The sequence below is a fragment of the Carcharodon carcharias genome, chromosome 7 (genome assembly GCF_017639515.1).
Source record: "Carcharodon carcharias isolate sCarCar2 chromosome 7, sCarCar2.pri, whole genome shotgun sequence".
Lineage (NCBI taxonomy): Eukaryota > Metazoa > Chordata > Chondrichthyes > Lamniformes > Lamnidae > Carcharodon > Carcharodon carcharias.
Genome location: NC_054473.1, coordinates 117,737,037 through 117,760,375, shown reverse-complemented (window position 1 = coordinate 117,760,375; position 23,339 = coordinate 117,737,037). Strand labels below are relative to the sequence as shown.

Below are 23,339 nucleotides of genomic sequence, written 5' to 3'. Positions count from 1 at the left end.
TCTCACGAGCTCCCTGGCAATCAGTTGGGGAAGAGGCATCTGTGAGCTCCTAGCCAGATGACGAGCCTCTGGATTCGGCCTTCCAACTCATGATGGAGAGTCAGCAGAACATAGGAAATCATCACACAGAGCTGTTGGAAGTCCTCAACAGAGTGGCACGTGAGCCAGAGGAGCCATCCGCTTGCCCTCTGATGAAGTGCCCACATGTGCACGTATGGAGGTCTCCATAGGGAGGATGGCAGACACCATGGAGACCCGGGTCCAACAGAACGCAGAGATGCGTAATGACCTGCACTCCATCGTGGTAGCCATGGGCAAGTTCTTGCAGTGGCAATGCAAGAGGGAAACAGGGCACTTCAACATCCCTCCAGGTGGTCCTTCCCCTCAAGGAGTCAGACTGGGGCACTCGGGCACCCGAAGAGAGGAGGAGCAGCAGCCGAACACCCCTGGTCATCCACTCAGGAATCTCAGAGGCTGTTCGCTCTCTCCGAATCCCCTTTCTCTGTGACCCCCCTCAACCTCGTGCACGTGCACCAGAAAGGGAATGGTTGGCCCAAAGGAAGACAGCCAAACACCCAAAGCCGGCTGGGGCCCTCAAGGCCTCAGCTCTTCAGAGGATGCACATTAAAGTCATCAGAGGCAACCAGGCCAACCATTGCACAGGCTGTTTCCACCCCTGCTGCAGATGTCAGGGCGGCACCTGGAAGAAGTGGTCGGCTAGAAAAAGTTAAGAAATCCTGATCATAAGTGGTTGCACAGGTGAACACATTTTGTCACATTATAATCTGAAAATATATTTCACTTTCACTGAACAATGTGTAATGTTGTCTTTCAGCTTCATTGACAGACTTCGTGTGTCCTCCCACTGCATTCCACCCACCCCCAACCCCCCCACTGGCACACAGCCTGACCACGAGTGATTGTGGAGGGAGAAGTGTGTGTGTGGCAGAGCCTTTCGGAGCCTTATGCAAGCACTCTCCCACGTGCAGAGCCTTCATCTATCACACTCATCTGTGAGCTGACCTGCATCCCCGTCCACTCACTGATTGCACTCACATGTAGCAACTATGGCCGTCCAACAAGAGGCTCCACTCACTTTCAATTTCAACAACAATGATCGTAGTCATGCTTTTGCTCAGCTCCTGTCCTTTCTCCTCCCCCAGTCTGTCAACCTCCCAGGCATCACCTTCCACCTCCCCATTGTCACCTACCAACCCGAACCCTTGTCTTTCCACCATGTCCAGGTGAACGTACGCATTCCCTACCTTCCTGAGAATCCCACCCCCATCCACATTGACCTCCCTGACCACCTCCTTCCCGCCCCCAAGGTCCGTATCTGCTTCCAAGTCCCGATCAACCACCCTTGCCATCCTTTCTACCACATCCGATGCACCCTCATCCTCCCACCCTTCCAGTTCCCTCTGCCCCTTCTCATACTCACCATTCCCTTCTACCACGGCTACCCTCAGTCTGCTCCCAGGAGCACGTCATAACTCTACAGACCCCTCCTTGCACATACACCTGGACATCCTCCATCCCTTACTCCTCCACCCTTACTCCATCATCCCCCCGGACACTTTCCTTCCCCTGGACTTCTTGTCTCCACCACCCCCTCCCCCCACAACCATCCGAGCTCCTCCCCTTACACCTCCCCCCCCCCCCTTACACCTGCTTGTCCACTTGCCGCATTCTTCCCCATTACACCCTCCTCCCCATGTACTACCTTCTCCACCCTCCCAACCTCGTCCCCCCCCTCCCAGCCTCACACCCCCGGTACAACTTCTTCTCCCAGTCACACCTAGACCTTCCTCCCCCACCAGCCCCCACCCGGTACACCTTCCTCTCCCACTCGCTGGACCTTCCTCTCCCCCGGACCTTGCTGATCAGCTGTAGCAGCCCATGGACAACACTGTGATATTCCAAAGCAGACCAAGACGTCAACGGAGATCTCTCACCTCCCGTGAGTTGCTTTGCAGTGGAGCCATGTCCGTGAGAATCCATCCAACATGCAATGCATGTGTTCCTCCAGGGTTCAGTAGCTGCAGGGCTCCGACATCTTCCGCTTCTCAGATGTCTGTGATTTGAGCAAGGCCCTAAGGTAAGTCACGGCTTCTGCACATCACACTTGTCCAGACATGTTCTGGGCTGGCATGTTTTCCCACTGACTAAATGGTAAATCTGGTGTGGGGGGACGATTCCGGTCAGGGCTTACTTTGCAACCCATTATTGGGATACAAAGCGGGTTCACACTGGCCACCAGTGGGATTCGCGTCCACCATGGCAGATACTATTGGATGCTCCTGCTGTAGTTTCACGCTGGAATAAAACCGATTTTTGGCCTTCTCGCCATATTGTACCCCGATGCCCGTCATGACGTCCAACACCAACAGGGCTGGAAAATTCTGGCCACAGGCTGAAGTTCTGCTCTGCTTCTACCTATCTTTGGAATGACTGAAGATACACCAGGGATAACAACTGAAGATAGCCATTTATCCAGTTTCCCTGGAACCACTCTCCCACTGTGAGATGCATGGATTTTGAATCAGAAAATCTACAAGGACCTTTGCTTGAAGCTATGCTATGAAATAATGGTGCAAGAACACTCTGCATCTCCATTGAAATCCCTCTCCCTACTATTTTAACTGAGGTATTCACCCGTTTATTTTGAAAAGCTCTCTCTCTCTCTCTCTCTCTCACACACACACACACACACACACACACACACACACACACACACACGCTCCCTCTCTCTCTCTCTCTCATATACACACTCACTTACTCACTCTCACACTCGCTCACTCTTTCACACAAACACTCACTCTCTCACACACATCCTTTCCTTCTCACTCACTTTCTCCCTCTTTCTCACCTTCTCCCACTCTCTCGCTCACACACTCACCCCTCCCTCTCGCGCTCACACACAGGCACACACACACACACACACACACACACACACACACACACATATGGACACACGGACACACACACGCACTCTCTTCCTCTGTCTCACACTTTCACACATGCACTCACTCACTCACACACACACTCATTCAATCTCAGACAGACTCACTCACTTTCACACACCCTCTCTCACGCGCACATACATTCATTCACTCTCTCTCTCACACTCACTCACACTCTGTCTCACTCACACTCTGTCTCACTCACACTCTGTCTCACTCACACTCTGTCTCACTCACACTCTGTCTCACTCACACTCTGTCTCACTCACACTCTGTCTCACTCACACTCTGTCTCACTCACACTCTGTCTCACTCACACTCTGTCTCACTCACACTCTGTCTCACACATGCGCCCACTCTCTCACATACAGACTCCCTCTCTCTCAAGCACTCGTTCTCTCTGTCACATTCACTCACTCATACTGTCTCGCGCACACACTCTCTCTCACACTCACTCTCTCACACACTCACCTGCTCTCACACACACTGACTCACTCTCTCACACACGCTCTCACATACACACAGGCACTCACTCTCTCACACACACTCACTCACTTTCTCTCATACACACACACTCTCTCTCGCATACTCACTCATTCACACATGCGCTCACTCTCTCACACACTTAGGCTCACTCACCCTCTCTCACACATCTAGGCTCACTCACTCTCTCTCACAAACATACACTCTCACACACACACTCACTCTGTCTCACAGACACACACACTAACTCTCTAGTCACTCTCTCACTGACTCTCAAAAAACTGTCACACACTAACTCACTCACTCACACAGACACACTCACTGTCTCACACACTGACACACACACACTCACTGTCTCTGTCACACTTGCTCACTCACTCACACTCTCTATCTCACACATGCACTCATTCACTCACACGTGTGCACACACTCTCTCTCACATACGCTCACTCACACTCTCTCTCTCTCTCTCTCTCTCTCTCTCTCTCTCTCTCACACTCTCTCACATACAGACTATTTTCTCTCTCACAAACCCTCTCTCTCTCATGCACGCACCCTGACTCTCTCACATGCACTCACTCGCTCACACACACACTCACTCTCTCACACATGCTCACTGATTCACTCTCACACTCACTCTTTCACTCACTCTCTCACACACACACTCACTCTCTCACACACACACTCACTCTCTCACACACACACTCACTCTCTCACACACACACTCACTCTCTCACACACACACTCACTCTCTCACACACACACTCACTCTCTCACACACACACTCACATACTCACTCACTCTCACACATACTGACTCACACTCACTCTCTCACTCTCACTCTCACACTCACTCTCTCACTCTCACTCTCTCTTACTCTCACACTCTCACACACTCCCTCTCGTACTCACTCTCACTCTCACACACATGCACTCACTCACATAGTAACTCTCTCTGTCACACTCACTCACTCACTCTCCCTCTATCTGACACACACTCTCTAACACACGCACTCAGTCACGCTCTGACACACATGCATTCACTCTCTCTCACACATGCGTGCACCCTCACTCTCACACAAATATTCACTCTTGCACAGACACACTCTCACACTCACTCATTCACTCTCTCTCACACACTCTCACGCACACACTCACTGTCTCACAGATACACGCACTAACTCTCTAGTCACTCTCTCACTGACTCTCACAAAAAACTGTCACACACTAACTCACACTCTCACACAGATGTACTCACTGTCTCCCACACACTGACTCGCGCACACACACACACTAACTCTCTCACACACGCATGCACTCATTCTCTCAAGCACTCACTGTCTCTGTCACACTCACTCACTCACTCACACTCTCTATCTCACACATGCACTCATTCACTCTCACACACATGCACACACACTCTCACTCACACACTCCCTCACTCACTCACACTCTCTCTCTCTCTCTCTCTCTCTCTCTCACACACTCACTCTCTCACATACACAGACTAGTTTCTTTCTCACAAACCCTCTCTCTCTCATGCACGCACTCTGACTCTCTCACATGCGCTCACTCTCTCACAAACATACTCACCCTCTCACACATGCTCACTGATTCACTCTCACACACACTCTTTCACTCATTCTCACATACACACTCTCACTGACTCACTCTATTTCACACACACTCACTCTGTCACACACACACACACTCTCACATACTCACTCTTTCACACAGACACACTCACCATCTAACACTGACTCTCTCTCACACACTCTCACATACTCACTCTCACACACACTCTCTCACACACTCACTCTATCTCACTCTCACTCACTCGCTCACTCTCACACACACTCCCTCTCATACTCACTCACACACATGCACTCACTCACGTAGTAACTCTCTCTGTCACACTCACTCTCCCACTCACTCACTCATGCACACTATCACACACACACTTTCTCGCTCACACACACTCTCACATACACACTCTCTCTCACACACACTCACTCACTCCCACACACACTCTCAGACACACGCACTCATTCTCTCTCATTTACATACACGCACTCACTCACTCTCTCACACACATGCGCTCACTCACTCTCACACACTCACACTCCCTGTCACACTCACACTCTGTCTCACACTCACACTCTCTCATGCATGCACTCACACACACACATGCTCACTCATTCACTCTCACATGCACTCACTCAACCACTCACTCTCTCACACACACACTCCCTCTCTCACACACACCAACTCACACACGCGCTCACTCACTATCTCACGCATGCATTCTCTCACACATGCACACGCGTTCATTCACTTACTCTCTCACAAACTCACTCACTCTCTCTCTCTCTCTCTCTCTCTCTCACACACACACACTCCCTCTCTCACTCACACACCAACACAGACGTGCATACTCACTCTCTCTCAAACATGCGCTCTCTCCCACATGCACACATGCATTCACTCACCCGCTCACAAACACACACTCTCACAAATAAGCCCTCTCACAGACACACACTCACTCACTCTCCCTCTGTCTGGCACATACTGTCTAACACATGCACTCACTCACTCTCTCTCACACACACACACACACACACAATCATTCATACTCTCTCTCAAACATGTGCGCACACTCACACTCTCACACACATTCACTTTCTCACTTTCATACACACTCACATTCGTGCACTCTCACACTCTCACACACATTCCCTCACACACTCATTCACTCTCTCACACTCACTTTCTCTTACACACTCTGTCACATGCACTCACTCTCTCTTTCACTCTCACGCATACTCACTCTCTCATACAAACATGCACTCACTCTCACGCGCAATCACTCTCTCTCTCTCTCACACACACACATACTCTCACACCCAGACTCACTTATGTATACTGTCTCACACCCAGACTCACTCACACACACTCTCTCACACCCAGACTCATGCATACTCTCTCACACCCAGACTCACTCACGCACACACTCACACTCACTCTGTCACACACACATAAACACACACTCACTTTCTCTCTCACACACACACTCACTTTCCCACATCCAGATTTGCTCACTCTTTCACTCACTCACTTACTCATTCTCTCACATATACACTCTCTCTCCCCCACACACACACGCACTCACTCACTTAGTCTCTCTCACACACATTTATTCTCACACCCACACTCTCATACGCTCACTCATTCATCCCCTCACACTCACTCACTCTCTCCCACACACACGGTCACTTTCTCACACCCAGTCTCACTCACTCTCATACTCAATCACTCACTCATGTCCACTCTCACACACGCTCTCTCACACACACTCACTCTCCTCACTCACACACACTCTCTGTCACACGCTCTCTGATTCACTCTCACATACACACACACTCACTCTCACACGCTCACTGATTCACTTGCACTCACTTACTCTTTCTCACACACACTTACTCTCTCACACACACACTCACTCTCTCACACCCACAATCACTTACTCTCTCACACATACACACACACTTACTCACTCTCTCACACACACTCACTCTCTCACACCCACAATCACTTAGTCTCTCACACATACACACACAAACTCACTCTCTCTCTTTCACTCACTCAGTCTCTCACATGCACAATCTCTCACGCTCTCTCCCTCACACATGCGCTCACTCACTGTCACACACTATCGCTCGTTGTCACACATATACTTACTCTCGCGCACACACAGAATTACAGAATCTCACAGCGCAGAAGAGGCCCTTCGAGTCAGCACCGACACGTGAGAAACACCTGACCTACCTACCTGAACTCATTCACTAGCACTTGGCCCATAGCCTTGAATGTTATGATGTGCCAAGTGCTCATCCAGGTACTTTTTAAAGGATGTGAGGCAACCCGCCTCCACCACTCTCCCAGGCAGTGCATGCCAGACCGTCACTACCCTCTGGGTAAAAAAGTTTTTCCTCACATCCCTCCTAAACCTCCTGCCCCTCTCCTTGAACTTATGTCCCCTCGTGACTGACTCTTCAACAAAGGGGAACAGCTGGTCCCTATCCACCCTGTCCATGCCCCTCATTATCTTATAGACCTCGATCAGGTTGCCCCTCAGTCTTCTCTGCTCCAGCGAAAACAACCCAAGCCTATCCAACCTCTCTTCATAGCTTAAATGTTTCATCCCAGCCAACATCCTGGTGAATCTCCTCTGCACCCCCTCCAGTGCAATCCTATAATGTGGCATCCTTCCTATAATGTGGCAACCAGAACTGCACACAGTACTCCAGCTGTGGCTTCACCAAGGTTCTATACAACTCTAACATGACCTTCCTACTGTTGTAATCTATGCCTTGATTGATAAAGGCAAGTATCCCATATGCCTTTTTCACCACCCCACTAACATAGCCCTTCACCTTCAGAGATCTATGGACACACACGCCAAGGTCCCTTTGTTCCACAGAACTTCCTAGTGTCATATCGTTCATTGAGTACTTCTTGTCAAATTACTCCTTCCAAAGTGTATCACTTCACACTTTTCAGGGTTAAATTCAATTTGCCACTTATCTCCCCATTTGACCATCCCGTCTATATCTTCCTGTAGCCCAAAACACTCAACCTCACTGTTAACCACCCGGCCAATCTTTGTGTCATCTGCAAACTTACTAATCCTACCCCCCACATAGTCATCTATGTCGTTTATATAAATGACAAATAATAGCACAGATCCCTGTGGTACGCCACTGGACACTGGCTTCCAGTCACAAAAACACCCTTCTGTCATCACTCTCAGTCTCCTACAACCAAGCCAATTTTGAATCCACCTTATCAAATTACCCTGTATCCCATGTGCCTTTGCCTTCTTTATAAGTCTCCCATGTGGGACCTTGTCAGAGGCTTTGCTGAAATCCATTTAAACTACATCAACTGCACTACCCTCATCCACACATCTGGTGTTAGGCATGACCTCCCTCTGACAAAGCTATGCTGACTATCCCTAATGAAAGCTTGCCTCTCCAAGTGGAGATAGATTCTCTCCTTCACAATTTTCTCCAATAGTTTCCCTACCGCTGACGTGAGACTCACTGGCCTCACTCACACTCTCTCTCACACGCACTCACTTTCTCTCTCTCTCTCTCTCTCTCTCTCTCACACTCACTGAGTCACACATGCACTCACTCACACACGTGCTCACTCACTCACAGACACACTCGCTCCCTCTTTCACACATACATTCACACTCTTTCACAGTTACTCACTGTCATACAAACATACTCTCACACACGCTCACTCATTCAGTCTGTCTCACACACACACACACAATCTCACACACACCCACTCTCTCACACACACCCACTCTCTCACACACACCCACTCTCTCACACACACCCACTCTCTCACACACACCCACTCTCTCACACACACCCACTCTCTCACACACACCCACTCTCTCACACACACCCACTCTCTCACACACACCCACTCTCTCACACACACCCACTCTCTCACTCACACACACACACTCTCCCTCCCACATACACACACTCTCCCTCCCACATACACACACTCTCCCTCCCACATACACACACTCTCCCTCCCACATACACACACTCTCCCTCCCACATACACACACTCTCCCTCCCACATACACACACTCTCCCTCCCACATACACACACTCTCCCTCCCACATACACACACTCTCCCTCCCACATACACACACTCTCCCTCCCACATACACACACTCTCCCTCCCACATACACACACTCTCCCTCCCACATACACACACTCTCCCTCCCACATACACACACTCTCCCTCCCACATACACACACTCTCCCTCCCACATACGGACACTCTCCCTCCCACATACGGACACTCTCCCTCCCACATACGGACACTCTCCCTCCCACATACGGACACTCTCCCTCCCACATACGGACACTCTCCCTCCCACATACGGACACTCTCCCTCCCACATACGGACACTCTCCCTCCCACATACGGACACACTTTCTCTCGCACACACGCACTCACTCACTGACACACACGCACTCACTCACTGACACACACGCACTCACTCACTGACACACACGCACTCACTCACTGACACACACGCACTCACTCACTGACACACACGCACTCACTCACTGACACACACGCACTCTCTCACTCACACTGTCTCACTCACACACACACACTCACCGTCATGCACACATACTGTCACACACACTCTCTCTCTCTCTCACACACTCTCTCTCTCACACACTCTCACACACACGCGCACACGCTCGCGCGCCCTCTCTCGCGCGCCCTCTCTCGCGCGCCCTCTCTCGCGCGCCCTCTCTCGCGCGCCCTCTCTCGCGCGCCCTCTCTCGCGCGCCCTCTCTCGCGCGCCCTCTCTCGCGCGCCCTCTCTCGCGCGCCCTCTCTCGCGCGCCCTCTCTCGCGCGCCCTCTCGCGCGCGCGCCCTCTCGCGCGCGCGCCCTCTCGCGCGCGCGCCCTCTCGCGCGCGCGCCCTCTCGCGCGCGCGCCCTCTCGCGCGCGCGCCCTCTCTCTCTCGCCCTCTCTCTCTCGCCCTCTCTCGCGCGCCCTCTCTCGCGCGCCCTCTCTCGCGCGCCCTCTCTCGCGCGCCCTCTCTCGCGCGCCCTCTCTCGCGCGCCCTCTCTCGCGCGCCCTCTCTCGCGCGCCCTCTCTCGCGCGCCCTCTCTCGCGCGCCCTCTCTCGCGCGCCCTCTCTCGCGCGCCCTCTCTCGCGCGCCCTCTCTCGCGCGCTCTCTCGCACGCGCGCCCTCTCTCGCGCGCTCTCTCGCACGCGCGCCCTCTCTCTCTCTCTCTCGCACGCGCGCCCTCTCTCTCTCTCTCTCGCACGCGCGCCCTCTCTCTCTCTCTCTCGCACGCGCGCCCTCTCTCTCTCTCTCTCGCACGCGCGCCCTCTCTCTCTCTCTCTCGCACGCGCGCCCTCTCTCTCTCTCTCTCGCACGCGCGCCCTCTCATTCCCAAATACACACACTGGCACACTCATTCATTCTCTGTCACACACTCTCACTCACACATACACAAATTCACTCACCCTCTCTCACATTCACTCACACACTCACTCTCACACACTCTCGCATGCCCTCACTCATTCACTCACTCTTTTCTCTCTCACACACACTTACTCACTCTCTAACGCATGCACTCATTCACCCTCTCTCACACACACACTTATTGACTCTCACATACACACTCTCTCACACAGGCTCACTCATTCTCACACATGCACTCACTTTCTCTCATGCACTCACTATCTCTGTTACACTCACACTCTCCCTGTCTCTCTCTCACATGCACTCTCACACACACTCATTCTCTCACACGGTCACACTCTCTCACACACTCTCTCTCTCTCTCTCTCTCTGTCACACTCACGCACTTCATCACACACATAAGCGTGCGCTCACTCACGCACTCACTCATGCAGACTCACTCTCTCACACTCACTCACTACTCACACTTACTCACTCACATGCTCACTCTCTCACACATTCACTCTCACACATGCTCACTCATTCAATCTCTCACACTCACTCATTCTCATACACACACTCACTCACTCTCTCACATACACTCACTCACACTCTCTCATGCACACTCGTGCACACACTCACTCACGTACACACTCACATACATACCGACACACCCTCTCTCATACACACACTCTCTCTCACACACACTCACTCTCTCACACACACTCTCTCACACACACTCCCTCATTCTCACGCACACACTCTCACACACACACGCTCACCCATTCACACTCTCACACTCACTCAGTCACTCAGACACACACACTCACTCACTTAGTCTCTCACACACGCACACTCACTCTCACACCCAGACTCACTCAGTTACTCTTTCTCACACACACACTCACTCTCTCACACTCACTCGCTCACTCTCTCACACACTCACTCTCAGATACATGCAATCACTCATTCACTCTCCCACACACAGTCACTCACTGTCACACACACACTCTCTCACACTCATACGCTCAATCGCTCACTCATTTACACTCACTCACTCTCTCACACTCACTCACTCTCTCACACACTCACTCACTCTCTCAGATACATGCAGTCACTCACTCACTCTCCCACACAGTCACTCACTGTCTGACACACACACTCTCACACACTCTCTCTCTCTCTCTCTCTCTCTCACACACACACGCGTGCTCACTGACTCTCACATGCACTCTGTCTCTCACACACTCACTCGCTCTCACACCCAGACTTACTCTCACTCGCTCATGCTCACACACACATACTTGCTCACACTCTCTCGCACACAAGCACGTCTACAGACATACACTCTCTCTCTCTCTCTCTCTCTCTCTCACACACACACACACACACACACACACACACACACACACACACACACACTCATTCTCTCTGACATGCACTCACTCTCATACACATGCTCTCACTCTCTCTCACACCTGCACTCACTCTCTCACACACGCACACTCCCTATCTCTCACTCACCCACTCTGTCACACACACACTTACTCACTCATTCACACACATGCTTACTTAGTCTCTCACGCATACACTCTGTCACTCTCACATACACACTCTCTCTCACTCACACACTTACTCACACTCACTCACACACTCACTCTCACGCACACATGCTCACTGACTCACATGCACTCACTCTCTCACACACAATCACTCACTATCACACACACATTCACTCATCCTCTCACACCCACACTCAGTCATTCACTGTCTCACTCACACCCTCACATATGCACTCACTCTTTCTCACACATGCACTCACACCCCTCACACACAGATGCACTCACTCTCTCTGTCACACACTCACTCACTCTTACTCATTCACTCTGTCTCACACTCACACTCTCTCTCACCCTCTCTCACACACAAACTCTCTCTCTTTCTCTCTCTCTCACATGCACTCATTCACTCTCTCTCACACAATCACTCAATCACTCTCTCCCATACACACAGACACACTCATTCTCCCTCTCTCTCAAACACACTCACTCTCTCCCTCTGTCTCACACTATCACACATGCACTCACTCGCACTCACTCTTTCTCACACACTCATTCGTTCACACTCTCTCACACATGCACATTCACTCACTCTTTCTCACTTACACACACAGGTGATATTAAGCTGGTATGGTCCTGTATGGTGTGCTGCTAAGAAAGTTGCGAAGCAATCAGTACACATATAATGTGTGTGAGTTAATATTGCTCCTTGCTGTGTTGCTCCTGTAGCCATAATATAAGAGCTCATAACCCAAGGCCAGTTAAAGACCACTTGACCCTTCATCATCACTTACATCATTTATTTCCCTGACTGATTTTCCTCCCTGCAGTAATTCCCACCTTTGTGGTACAGATGAAAATCTACCCAAGATACTTCCATCTGATGCTCCTTTGTACTGTGAAATAATTGCAGCTCAAGGATTAAAATACCTGCGTGAAATTCTTCCGCTCACTAGCACGGGGAGAAAATCCTCATTTATTCAAAGGATTAAAATTATTGGCCGTGGTAATGACGGAGGAACTTTAATTTCTTTCCTTTGGGATCCTACTCTCCACACCTTTAACTGAGGCTATAACCCATTTCCTTTGATTAGCTGATGCCTGCTTTGAAATATTGGAGAGAGGAACATCATTCAAATCTTTACATCCTCCATCCGGTAGGATTTCCATGCGTAATTGATCAATTCATTTGAGACTATATTGGAGGCAGCAATTTCTGATGAATGATTCGAAGCGTCCATGTGCAATTAGTCCGCACCGTATTTGCAATATCTACTTGCATATAGTAGATTTACTTGCTAAACCTTACATTCATTAGCTTCAGTGTCGGCTCTTACTTACCGTGAAGACATTTTGTGAGCGCAGCTTTTTCTGTATATTTTAATATTGCAACTACTGAATCATGTGCTCACATGATCAAACCTGCATCCAAAACTACATGGATCCGTGGAATGCATTCTAGAACCTCATCAGACCTATATTTAGATGCACTGCTCTTACGATGTGTCCTAACATTTTGTTTGACTTAAAAAAAATTGTTCCCCACACAATCCCAAAAGTAATAGTGACGGTTCTATCATTATTCACAATTCCTCCCTACCATGCAAAAGGATCCATGAACTTAAGTGTCTAGGAGTGAAGGTGGGAGGGGGGGTTGCGACATGACCACACATGTAAGAAATTTAAATTACTTTCACCCCTGCACACACACACACTCAAACTCACTCACACTCTCTCACACGCTCACACACTTTTTCTCACTCACTCTCTCTCTCTCTCACACACACACACACACACACACCCACACACACACACACACACAAAAACTCTCTCTATCTCTCGCTCTCTCTCTCACACACTCACTCACTCACCTTCACACAGACACACACTCACTTTCACACACACATACACACACACACACTCACTCACATACACCCTCTCTCTCTCTCTCTCTCTCTGATGTGCCCCTTAAAACATAATTCATTGACCAAACTTTTGGTCATCTGTCCCAATATTTCCTTTGTGGGTCAGTGATAAATTTTGTTTGATAATGTTGACGTCAAGCATCTTGTCATGTTTTACTACATTAAAGGCATTATATAAATACAAACTGTTGTTGGTGGTGCTGGTGAGTCAGTATTATACTTTAGATAAAAACAAAAAGATATAAAAACAAAAAAATAAAAACAAAAAACTGCGGATGCTGGAAATCCAAAACAAAAACAGAATTACCTGGAAAAACTCAGCAGGTCTTGCAGCATCGGCGGAGAAGAAAAGAGTTGACGTTTCGAGTCCTCATGACCCTTCACTGATCAGTTCTGTCGAAGGGTCATGAGGACTCGAAACGTCAACTCTTTTCTTCTCCGCCGATGCTGCCAGACCTGCTGAGTTTTTCCAGGTAACTCAGTATTATACTTTGTTTGATAACATTGCCATCAAGCGTCCTGTCATGTTTCATTGCATTAAAGGCATTATATAAATACAAGTCATTGTTGGTGGTGGTGCTGGTGAGATCATAGATTTAATTATCAAGATAATTTTAGCTTTTTAATGCTTTACTTTTCAAGAGGATGTGACACAAATGGTGCCATAATAACTGTATTAAACTATTTTATTTTACTTCAGAATAGTCAAGGTATATGGAGCAAAGGAAGTAAATAGAGTTGTGGTACAAATCAGCCGTGATCAAATAGGACAATGAAACAGGCTCAAGAGACTAAATTACCTATTCCTGATCCTATTTTCTATGAAAGGGTCCTATGTGAAATACCCTATTGTAAGACTTTGAGAATGAGCAACACACAGAAATAGTAACTTCTGCATTTAATCCAATTCCCAGTGGAAAACGATTCAATATAAAATGGCCATTACGGAAGTGACGACAGAGCAAGAATTGCTGAAGGATGGAGCCTCTGCATTCAGTTACTAATCTGTGCAACATCAAGTGGGCCAGGAGTTGGGTAAAGGGGAGGAACATCAAATGGGAGAATTATGACTCAGAAGCCCACAACCCTTGATTCCGGTCAGATGTGTTTGTGCGTTTGCTGCCTGCAATTTTGGAGACTTAAGAAACCGCTTAGCACTGGGAGCACAGTCTCAGGATAAAGGGGCCAAATCATTTAGGACTGAGATGAGGAGAAATATTTCACTCAAAGGGTTTTGAACCTTTGGAATTCTCTGCCCGGGAGAGTTGTGGATGCTCCATCATTGACTACACTTAAGGCTGGGATAGACAGATTTTTGATCTCTCAGGGAATTAAGGGATTTGGGGAACTGGCAGGGAAGTGGAGTTGAAGTCCAAGATCAGCCATGTTCGTATTGAATGATGGAGCAGACTTGTAGGGCCAAATGGTCCAATCCTGCTCCTATTTCTTGTATTGTGTTCTTGTGACTTGAACCTTTTGACTCTGAGACAAGGACACTACCACATTGAGCCACAAAACACCCAAAGTTTGATTTACCAACTGAAACATTGGAGAACTTTGGAATTAAATGCAGTTGTGGGAGAGGTGAATTGTTGGGCTTCCACCTACTTTCTGTGGTATAGCGAGAGCTGCAGTTGTATGAAAATAAGGATGAAGTTATTGATTGTACTGGTCTTGTTTCGTCTGGTCCAGTATTACTGACCAAGTGCTGCTTTCAATCTTCTGGTACATTCTGGAACTGCCAATGGTAAAACCACCACTGACTTCTAATTTTCAGATAAACTCTGCTTCAATACATTCTTCAACTTTGAGGACATGCAGGAAATCACCAAGCACTTTGTAGTGTGCCATGTGGATGCTCCAGGCCAGCAGACAAACGCCTCACAGTTCCCTTCAGGGTGAGTCTCACTGACCTGTCATATCGATCCACGTTAGCTTAAAATTCCTTATTCAGTCCCATAATATGGCCAGGATTTTCTGTTCGTTGGGCGGGCCGGGAGTGGCCGGGAAACAGCCCGCCACCCACGATCAGCCTCTGACTGCAATTTCACGCTGGCTGGCCAATTAACGGCCAGCCAGCGTGAAATGCGCACTGAGATGCTCAGCGCTGCCGGGGTGGGGGCAGGAGGAGGGCGAGCATGGACGTCTGCGCATGCATAGGGGAGCGCATGCTGAAAGCTCCCTGAGGGCACAGAACTGCCTCAGGGAACTGAAGAATTGGAGAAACGAAAATAAAGATTTTAAAGATGATATAAACATGTCTCTACATGTGAGTCAGTCACATGAAGAGGCACATGTTTAAAAAGATGGTGAAAAATATTTAATGGATTTTTATTTACCGTTGAAAACCTCATCCAGCCCGTGGATGAGGTTTTGTTAAAAATACAAAGGCTGCCTGGCCTATTTGCCTGCCCACTAATCGTAAGGTTGGATGGGCAGCAAAAAATACAAATGAATTAATTGCTTAAAGAATTTAATAGGCCTCTTAGTTGTCGGTGGCTCGCCGACCAAAAGATTGCGAAAGTGCATGATGACGCTGGGACACTCGCCCTACGTCATTGCACCTGATTTTACACCCGATCGGGTCAGGTTCACGCTTGATGAATGTAAAATCCTGCCCAATATAATAGTTGGAGTCCGGTCACAGTTCAAAACAGCCCAAACATCTCTGTCCAGGTTTTATATCATCCATGCCATTCAGTTAGATTCCAGCCAGTAACTTCCTCCAAGGTACCCCATTATTCCACATGTCTGCCATCTGAACCCCTCAATTTGATACCAGCTTGTAACCCACCCTAAAATCCTTTATGTATATTAATTCTTCGGGTGTCATGGGCAAGACCTGGCATTTATTATCCAAGCCTGCTTGCTTGTCCCTACAACCACACCCCCTCTCCACTTCTCTCCCCCCACCCAACCCCCCACCTTAAACCAGCTTATATTTCACCCCTCTCCTTGGATTCACCTAGTTCTGTTGAAGGGTCATGAGGACTCGAAACGTCAACTCTTTTCTTCTCCGCCGATGCTGCCAGACCTGCTGAGTTTTTCCAGGTAATTCTGTTTTTGTTTTTTATTTATTATCCATATCTGATTACCCTTGTGAAGGCAGTGGTAGGCCTTCTTGAACAGTTCCTGTGGCGAAAGCCCTCCCACAATGATGTTAGGTGAGGAGTTCCAGGATTTTGACCCAGCATTGATGAAGGAATAAGGATATATGAACACATCAGGATGATGTGTAACTTGGAGGGTAACTCAGAAATGATGGTGTTGCCATGGCATCTGCTGAGAACATTATTCTCCTGGATATATATTATTTTACATATATAAACTGTTTGAACCCTTTGATTAGGTTGCAGCCTATAATGTTAATAAATAATATAAAAATGGTCCCCCATTATTCTACATATAAGGCTTTTGATTAGAACACCAATTTGTAGTTATTCAATGACTGTCACTTTCTATGCGCAATAGATTGTAAATTGAGTGCCTGTATCAACTGCAACTCCATTTACCTATTCAAGCATTGCCTCTGTTGCCTATATGTGACACACTTTCCCATTTGCCATTGCTTGGTACTCTGTACGAGAGGTCACAAGGGTTAGTGAACTATGGTTTTTGAGCCTTGCAATATGCTGTTGGAAATGTGTGATGCCCAGTATCATACAGTAGGATTTCTGTGGGGTGGGGTTATGTCAATGTCCCACAGTAACTTTGGCAGAAGATCACTATATAACCTGGTGAAATAGCACTGATGCTTTTCCTCCAGGGTTTCTGCCAGTTATGGCAGGAGATCAGGAGAATTCTTGCAAAAATTCTATCCCTACCCACATCCCCATGTCTTTAACTTTTTGTCTCCCAATATCTGTCATCTTTGTGATACACTGTTGTTGATTATATTGCCTCCATCTCAACCTTCTTATGCCATATCATATAAGAAAGGGTCTCTCCCTCACTAACTGCTTTTATGTGCTGGGTCCTTTGCTCAGGTACCAGTTCCCGACCATGGACCAGTTGGCTGCCATGTTGCCAAGTGTAGTTCAGCACTTTGGGTGAGTTGTCCTATGTTAACTGTCTCCTAATGAACACTATATGCTAAGCATCGAATATCTAATGTTCCTATTTCTTATGTTCTAGTGTTATAATTAATACTACAGGCTGGATATGGAGATGGTGGCGAGTTGTGGGGGGTCTGTTTTGAGATCGGGAAACCTGAAAGAATGGGGTTGGGGGAGGAAAATTAGAATTCAGAGCCAGGAAAAATTGGGGAGGCCAGAGCGAGGGTTGTCTGAGTATGGAACTACAAGGCAACATCAGGAAGACCGGTGTCAGAGAAGATCAAGAGGACCTAAGTGGGGGAGATCATACGTTGAAGGCAGACAGAAGGCTGGGGTTGGTTTGGGGGGTGTGGTGTTATCCTATTGCGGCTGTTGGTGAAGAAGTAAACTGGACCTAGCAGGTAAATGGAAAGACTCTTACCACCTGGATGCAGCAGTACTCACTTCCTTTTAGCCGCTGGGGTTCTTGAGGCTTATAAAACTCAGCCAGCCAGGACTAAATTTTAATATGGTAGATAAATATGAGTCATACTGCCTCATTATAATATTTAAGTTGCCAACCTGCCTCCTGTGAGCACGTTTGTTGCAACCGCAAAACTGGAAGTGGCTGGACTAAGGTTAGGATTTAGATTTTTGACATTTTAACTTCCCACCCGACTCAGAACTGCCTGTTTTTGGCAGTTACAAATCCTCCCTATATGTTGCTAAGCACCCAGTTTCTTAAGTAAACACTATGGCCAAGAAACAGGGCCATGTAAGTGCCACTTTTTCCAGTGCTAAGCGGCTTCTTAAGTCTCCAAAATGGCAGGCAGGATGTGAAAACACATCCCACTGGAATCAAGAGGTGCCAGGGTTCCCAATAATAATTTGATGTTCCTCCCCTTTGCACAACTCTTGACCCACTTGCACAGATTAGGAACTGAATGCAAAGAGACTCCGTCCTTAAGCAATTCATGCTCTGTCATCACTTCCGTAATGGCTATTTTGTATTGAATTGTTTTCCAGTGGAAATTGTGTGTGGCTTATTCTCAAAGTCTTACGAAAGGGTATTTCACATAGGACCCTTTCATAGAAAATAGGATCAGGAATAGGGGGGTAATTTAGTCTCTTGAGCCTGTTTCATTGTCCTATTTGATCACAGCTGATTTGTACCTCAACTCTGTTTACTTCCTTTGCTCCATATACCTTGACTATTCTGAAGTAAAATAGTTTAATACAGTTATTATGGCACCATTTGTGTCACATCCTCTTGAAAAGTAAAGCATTAAAAAGCTAAAATTATCTTGATAATTAAATCTATGATCTCACCAGCACCAGCACCACCACCAACAATGACTTGTATTTAAATAATGCCTTTAATGCAGTGAAACATGACAGGACATTTGATGGCAATGTTATCAAACAAAGTATATCACTGACTCACAAAAGAAGTATTGGGGCAGGTGACTAAAAGCTTGGTCAATGAATTAGGTTTTAAGGAGTATATTAAAGGAAAAAAAGGCAGGGGAGTTTAGGGAGGAAATTCCAAAGTTTAGGGCCTTAGTATCTGAAGGTACAGTTGCCAGTGATGGATCAAATAAAATTGGGAATGCACAAGAGGTCAGAATTAGGGAACTGTCTCAGAGGGTTATAAGGGTGGAGGGGATCACAGAGATAGTGAAGGTGCAAGGCCAGAGAGCTTCAACAGCAGATGAGCTGAGGCAGGGATGGCATTAGGCTATGTTACAGAGATGATAGTAGATGGTCTTTGTGATGGCAAGGAATGTTGTCAGAAACTCGCCTTGGGACAAATCTGACACCAATATACAAACCTCTCATTCAGCTTCAGACAGGAAGAAGTAGGGAGTCAGTAGCTGGGGAATGAAGTTTGTGGTAAGGACTGAAGACTACGGCTTCTCCAGTACTGGATGTTAGACAATCAGTCTGAAAGTTTAGAGAAATTGGAGGAATCAAGAGAGTTGGTGGTGAGGTAGAGCTGGATGTCGCCAGCATACCATGTGGAAACTAATGCTGTGTTTTTGAATGATGTCATTGAAGGGCAGCATGCAGATGAGAAATGGATGAGGGTCAAGTTTAGATTCTTAGGGGATACCAGAGGTAATGGCATGGGAGCGTGAAGAGAAATCACTGCAGGTAATTCGCTGGTTATGGCTTGATAGATAAGAATGGAACCAGGCGAGGAGTTCCAGGAAAGTTGGGCATGGATTTGGGAGGTAACAACATGTTAAAGGACTTTGAAGAGTAAAAGGAGGTTGGAGATATTGCCGGAAATTTGCAAGGACAGAGGGATTAAAGGTTTTTTTTTAAAGGAGAACAGTGATGATGGCAGATTTTGAGAGTGGGAGAATACTTGAGGACATGAACTATTACGAATATCAGCTAACATGGAAGCCAGGAAAGGAAGTTGCATGGTCAGAATTTTAGTGGGAATAGGGCTGAGGGAGCAGAAGGTGACAAGGTGAATTTAGTGAGGCCAGGAGGAAAGACAGAAGAGAAATTAGAGAGATGCAAGTTTAGGGCTAGGGCATTGGGGAACTTTAGTTTGGCTCGGTAGGGTAGGGAAAGCAGCGGAGGTAGCTGATCAGGTGAGCTCAATCTTAATGTCAAAGAAGCCCTGGAACTCCTTGCATGTTGTTGGAAGTGAGGGTGGATGAAACAGGGCAAAAGGGATTAAGAAGACGGACTGCAATAGAGAAAAGAAACCTGGGGTTAGCTTTACATTCCAGGGTGATCCTGGAATAATGAGCAATTTTAACAGAGCAGAGCAGGACCTGGTAGCTGATTTATGTTGCCCAACCAGATCTGCTGGTGATAGCTTACATCATTTGCCCACCATATCTGTTCAGGACAGTGTTCCTTGGACTTAAAGAACTGGAGATAAGGGCTGTAACAGAAGAAATGGCCACAATGAGAGAGAGAGAGTGTAATGGTTTAATAGTGACAGAGCATCAAAAGTGGAGGTAAGAATGTGGTTGAGCAGATTGGTAGCTGCAGAAATGTCATGGTGAATAGAAGATCAAAGACTAGATAGTTGGGACCTTGAAACTGCTGTTGTAAGTGAATTGGGAGAGAGTTGTTTCCAGGGGCGGACACAGAAGGAAGCAGGTTTGGGAGGCAGAAGGGGGTTGTGAAAGGAGGGTGATACTAGAAGTGATCAAAGGTGGTCTCATTTTTAATTAAAATGATGGGATTAGTGAGGCCAGCACATGATCAAGGGGAAGGTTGTGAATATTGATTGGGGAATTTTTATGACGAGAGAGCTTAAGTGAGAATAGGATGGTAGTGAACTCAAGATTGAACATGATAAATTGAAGTGGAGGTTGAAATCACCAATGATGAGAAGCTGTTCAGTGCAGAGGCCTAGGGAGAACAGCAATGAAGGTGTCTCGGTGAGAAATTTTTATGACACTTGGGTGGGTAATAGAGGACAAGGTTTTAACTGAGAGGCATGAAGGATGAAGAAAATGAAAACAGAATTACCTGGAAAAACTCAGCAGGTCTGGCAGCATCGGCGGAGAAGCACAAAGTTGACGTTTCAAGTCCTCATGATCCTTCAACAGAACTGAGTAAAAATAGGAGAGGGTGAAATATAAGCTGGTTTAAGGTTGGGGGGGTGGTTTGGGAGGTGGGGGGGTGGGGGTGGGAGGTGGGGGGCGGGTGGAGGTGGGGGTGTGGGGGGGGGGAGGTGGTGGGGGGGAGAGAAGTGGGGGATGGTTGTAGGGACAAGCAAGCAGTGATAGGAGCAGATAATCAAAAGATGTCACAGACAAAGAAGGTGGTGATATTATCTAAAAGAATGTGCTAATTAAGAATGGATGGCAGGACACGCAAGGTACAGCTCTAGTGGGGGGGTGGGGTGAAATAAGACTAAAAGGGCTTAAAAGATATAGATTTAAAAATAATGGAAATAGGTGGGAAAAGAAAAATCTATATAAATTATTGGAAAAAACAAAAGGGAGGGGGAAGAAACGGAAAGGAGGTGGGGATGGAGGAGGGAGTTCAAGATCTAAAGTTGTTGAATTCAATATTCATTCCAGAAGGCTGTAAAGTGCCTAGACGGAAGATGAGGTGCTGTTCCTCCAGTTTGCGTTGAGCTTCACTGGAACAATGCAGCAAGCCAAGGACAGACATGTGGGCAAGAGAGCAGGGTCGAGGGTTAAAATGGCAAGCGACAGGGAGGTTTGGGTCATTCTTGCGGACAGACCGAAGGTGTTCTGCAAAGTGGTTGCCCAGTCTGCGTTTGGTCTCTCCAATGTAGAGGAGACTGCATTGGGAGCAACGAATGCAGTAAACTAAGTTGGGGGAAATGCAAGTGAAATGCTGCTTCACTTGAAAGGAATGTTTGGGCCCTTGGACGGTGAGGAGAGAGGAAGTGAAGGGGCAGGTGTTGCATCTTTTGTGTGGGCATGGAGAGGTGCCGTAGGTGGGGGTTGGAACAAGGTGCTCAAAACTAGGAGAAAGTGCTAGTGGAGCAGGGGAGCAGACCAAGTTCACGAGTGAATGAATATCCTGGAGGGAGAAGCTGTGTCCTGAAAGCTTCAATTGTCCTGGAATTCAGTCTTTTAGGTGAGTGCTGGATTTCCACCACCTTTTTTGAGAAAAAGTGCTTCCTAATTTTACACCTAAATGACCTGGCCCTAATTTTCAGATTATGCTCTCTAATCCGATTTCCCCTACCAAAGGAAACCGTTTCTCTTATCTGCCTTATTGAACCCTTATGTCATTTTAAATAACTCAGTTAGATCACCATTGAAGGGAATACAGGCCATATTGATGCAATCTATTATCATTTACCCCTTTAAACCCTCGTGTAGTTTTCACGAATTTGCACTGTAGCCACTCCAAGACAAATTTATCTTTCCTGATGTGCAATGCCAAAATTTGAATGCAGTTCCCCAGATAGGGCTTGGGTCCTATCATCTCGAGGTTATGAACTAAAATCTAGCCTGACTGAATTCAGCAAGCTAAATTTGAGTTCACAGCCTAGGTCAGTATTATCCCATTGTATCAGTCAGCATAGGTCCCAAGCTTCAGGGTTTCAAACATTTTAAGAAACATATGTTTGCTGATGTAGAATCATAGAAAGTTTATGGCATAGAAAGAGGCCACTTGGCCCATCGAGTCTGCATCAGCTGAAAAACAAGCCATCCAGCCTAATCCCACTTTCCAGCATTTGGTCTGTAGCCCTGCAGGTTTATGGTACTTCAGGTACATATCCAGACACCTTGTAAATGAGTTGAGATTTTCTGCCTTCTCTGCCCTTTCAGGCAGAGTGTTCCAGACCCCTACAACCCTCTTGGTGATTTTTTTTTCCTCATCTCTCCTCTAATCCT

The 23,339-nt window shown here is 47.6% G+C and overlaps 1 protein-coding gene across 6 annotated transcripts in view; it reads left to right on the top strand.

Annotated features, from left to right (window-relative positions):
* Window positions 1-23,339, top strand: part of ndrg4 (NDRG family member 4) — a 178,586-nt gene that overhangs the window by 112,672 nt on the left and 42,575 nt on the right. For all 6 annotated transcript variants that reach the window (XM_041190933.1, XM_041190936.1, XM_041190932.1 and 3 more), the window contains 2 exons: window positions 15,729-15,849; window positions 17,938-18,000. In XM_041190933.1, coding sequence (XP_041046867.1) covers window positions 15,729-15,849; window positions 17,938-18,000 — 184 coding nt within the window. The remainder of the gene's footprint in view (window positions 1-15,728; window positions 15,850-17,937; window positions 18,001-23,339) is intronic.